This window comes from Austrofundulus limnaeus, unplaced genomic scaffold (assembly GCF_001266775.1).
Source record: "Austrofundulus limnaeus strain Quisiro unplaced genomic scaffold, Austrofundulus_limnaeus-1.0 Scaffold72, whole genome shotgun sequence".
NCBI lineage: Eukaryota > Metazoa > Chordata > Actinopteri > Cyprinodontiformes > Rivulidae > Austrofundulus > Austrofundulus limnaeus.
In genome coordinates this window covers 1,956,271-1,959,822 of record NW_013952474.1, presented here as the reverse complement: position 1 = coordinate 1,959,822, position 3,552 = coordinate 1,956,271, and the positions used below count along the sequence as shown (strand labels likewise).

General features: G+C 41.8%; 1 protein-coding gene across 1 annotated transcript in view; it reads left to right on the top strand.

The window, feature by feature from the left end:
• The window catches only part of abcc4 (ATP binding cassette subfamily C member 4 (PEL blood group)), a gene marked incomplete at its 5' end in the record, with an annotated part of 32,652 nt that overhangs the window by 3,708 nt on the left and 25,392 nt on the right, over positions 1-3,552 (top strand). The window contains 4 exon segments of the mRNA XM_014010737.1: positions 1,887-2,007; positions 2,337-2,561; positions 2,631-2,720; positions 3,053-3,216. Of these exon segments, the coding sequence (XP_013866191.1) occupies positions 1,887-2,007; positions 2,337-2,561; positions 2,631-2,720; positions 3,053-3,216 (600 nt within the window).

Below are 3,552 nucleotides of genomic sequence, written 5' to 3'. Positions count from 1 at the left end.
ATATATATATATATATAAAACTTGCATGTGTGTTTGGTTTCCAGGCTCTCATTTCTAAATTTCACACCTGAAGCACAAGCTTTGTGTTTTTCTTCAGTGAAACTTGATGGTGTCTAAATGTTTCTTTAACTCTGACCCGTGTGGAGTCTGGTGTGTTTTCAGAGAATGACTGCAATGAAGGACAGAGAGCAGCCATGTAATTATAATAATATGGGATATCAGAGTGAATCTGTTCAGTAAATCCATGACTGGCTGATAAAAATCTATGAAAGACGGGCCTGTTCCTTCATCTGCTGTGGAGTTCTGGATTAACACAGTAAAGATTAAATCTTATTTGGACTTTTTCTAGTTTGAAATGGACCTTTATTTTTAGCAATCAGACTCATTTGAATTCTATCTTCATGTAAATGTTTTGATGAAACCAGAGTTTTTTCACAATGAACAGGTCTGAACCACCAGCTGTAAAGGAATATATTTGTTTTCTTCTTTTTCTCCTGTTGATGCTTGTATGACAGCCAGATCAGAGAAATTAATTAATGTTTTATCAACCAGGGTGAGTCAGGTCACCTGGAGGGGTTCTGTTTTCCTGGAACCTTTATCTAAACCACTTCTTCGGTGTAAGGAGTTGAACTCAGTCGTATAAGCAGCACCTTTGAAAGTGGATCAACCCATTTGCCAGTGACACCCAACTAGAGCTGCTCGGCATATTGTTTGAGCATCGTCAACACAATGTACGTGTGCACAATAGTCACATTGCAGGTCCTGGGACGTAAAAGCAAATTAAATTAGTGACTAAACCACCAAACCAGAAGTCATTGCACTAAACAGTCGCATGTTATGGCGTTTTATTTTGACGGTTTGCTTCTGCTGACAGGAGAGAGCAACTTCATGTCGAAAAGCTAAAGCTTTCTTTTTGTTGTGAAACTTGTGGYACAATAATAGGAATGTTTTTGGAGAGGTATTGCTCGTGAATTCTCAAGGAGAGAACTGGAGGAATAGAGGTAAAATACGGTTAGCATGAATGCTAATATTAAAGTGTGATGGAAACAGAAACAGAGGCAACACTTTAGGTGGTAAAACACAATTCTGAACAGAGCTTTACATGGTCAGGCTCCCACTTATATATCAGGGCTCATATTCATCAAACTTCTTAGAATTACTCTTAAGAATGCTGCTAAGAGTGGACTTAAGTGTAAAAGAAATTCTTAGTTAAAAGCTGAGAGTAAAAGTCAGTTATCAAACATCTCAGTCTGACTTTAAGTGAAGTGTAGGAGTAATTCTGAAGTGTCAGTCTTAGAGCTGATTTGTGACACKTGGCTGTGCCGCAAAGCTGATCCTGGATGACGTCGTTAGAAAAAACCCCGACATGGACCAATCACTGCCTCGGATTTTATGTTCAAGAATATTGTTGGAGAAATATCAAGATACGACTGTGAAAATGATAAGTTCACTTTCAACACACTAATGTTGTCACCTTGTACTGTCTGTAAATTACATAAAATGTCCTCATTTGCATCATGAAAACAGACGAAAATCTCACAGTTTTTTTAAATCAACAACTCAGCAGCTTTAAAGTTGTTTTATTTCTCAGAACCTGAGATAATGTTGAGCTGCTCCCTTCTCCTCTTCGCCACTGTCTGCAGACAACACCGGCTTTACACTCAGACACACGCACAGACAATGTGCACACAACCCGCTCCATCATTGCCAGCTTGGTTCATGTCTGAGTATCTCTGGCAGTCAAATCACTGTCAGTCTGTTTAAACTTGCCTTTCAGCAGTCTCGTCATCTATTAAAAGYATTCCTTATCACTGCTGTAATTATCTTTGTTACCTAAACTCATCAGGATTTATAATGCATCACTTTTTTTTTTTTTTTTTTTGCAGATTCTGGGATCAGGAAGTCCAGAAAGCTTCTAAAGAGATGCGAACGCCTCAGCTCAGCAGGGTCATCATCAGGTGTTACTGGAAGTCCTATGGAGTTCTGGGAATCTTTACATTCATAGAGGTCAGATCTATCAATATAAAAATTATGATTTAATAATTGCTGCATTAAAGCCTGTCCATCCTTGGTGCTGACAGGGCCTCAGCTCCAGAGGAACCTGCCACAGTTTACTGCTAACTGTAAAACAAATAAAAACAGTGTAGTGGTTATATATATACAGTGAGTTTGTTTACAGTGAAACAGCAGGTGGAACTCAGTTTACCAACCAGCTGATCRGTCTGCTCTGGTTTAAAAACTTTAAATTTGGTTGACATGTTAGTCCAGTTGCTCAGCCTGCAGTTTCTCTGATGATGGATTCACCGTGACGCTCGCTCTTCTTCTCTGCTCATCAGGAGGCCATTAAAGTGGTGCAGCCGGTCATCTTGGGTCAGGTGATCCGCTTCTTCGAGAATTACGACCCGGACGACACGACGGCGTTTTACGAGACGCTGGGCTACGCAGCCGGGATGTCCCTCTGCACCTTCGGCCTGGCAGTGCTCCACCACCTCTACTTTTACCACGTCCAGAGGGCGGGCATGAAGATCAGGGTGGCCATGTGCCACATGATCTACAAGAAGGTCAGCCAGTGACGGAGGATTTATCATCGCTGAAGACGTTGCTTTAGTTTTTTGTTTTTCTTTTTGTAGGCGCTGTGTCTGAGCAGTTCAGCCATGGGAAAGACCACCACAGGTCAGATAGTCAACCTSCTCTCCAACGACGTCAACAGGTTTGACGAGGTACGAGAAAATTCTTTTCACGCTGCGACGTCAGACTAGAGCTAAAAACATGAAGTCTGACTTTACTGTGGATGATCTGTTGAAGAGAAAAGAGTTTTGAAGCTTTGGACTAATTTAAAAGTCTCTGTCAGGTGTTTCAGTCGCTCGTGTTCTGAGTCTTGTTACACCCTGACCGGGTCAGAACCTGCTGGTAAAACCTGAGCTCCTGTAGAGACTTGAGTTTAATCTGACCTCACTGAGGTTTCTGTGGAACAGTCTGAAGAGATGTCTTCTCTGAGGATGAACATCATGTGTTCCTGGTTAGTTTATGCTGGTTCTGGTTTCCTCTCCAGGTCACCATATTTCTGCACTTCCTGTGGGTGGGGCCGCTTCAGGCAGCAGCTGTTGTAGGTCTGCTGTGGGAGGAGATCGGCCCCTCCTGCCTGGCAGGGATGGGGGTTCTCTTGATCCTGATGCCAACACAAACCATGTTTGGACGATTGTTCTCTAAGTTCAGGTAAAACACACACAGATATCCTGAAAAAACCTGGTTAAAACTTTATTTTGTTTTACGTTAATGGGTGTTCTGAACTGTAATTTCATTGTGCTCTGTACAACGGCAATACATTTCTAATCTAATCTTATCTAATTCAGTACAACACACTGTGCTGTAGAAATGCTCTTGCTCAAGCCGATTGTTTCTTCATGCAAAATTGACTTTTTCTAGGATATTTTCACTCTGAAATGGGAGCTTTTTACTCGTCAGTGAACGTCTTTGCTCAGGTGAAGTTTCTTTTAAGTCAGGGGTGGGCAATCCTGGCCCTGGAGGGCCGCAGCCCTACATGTTTTACAT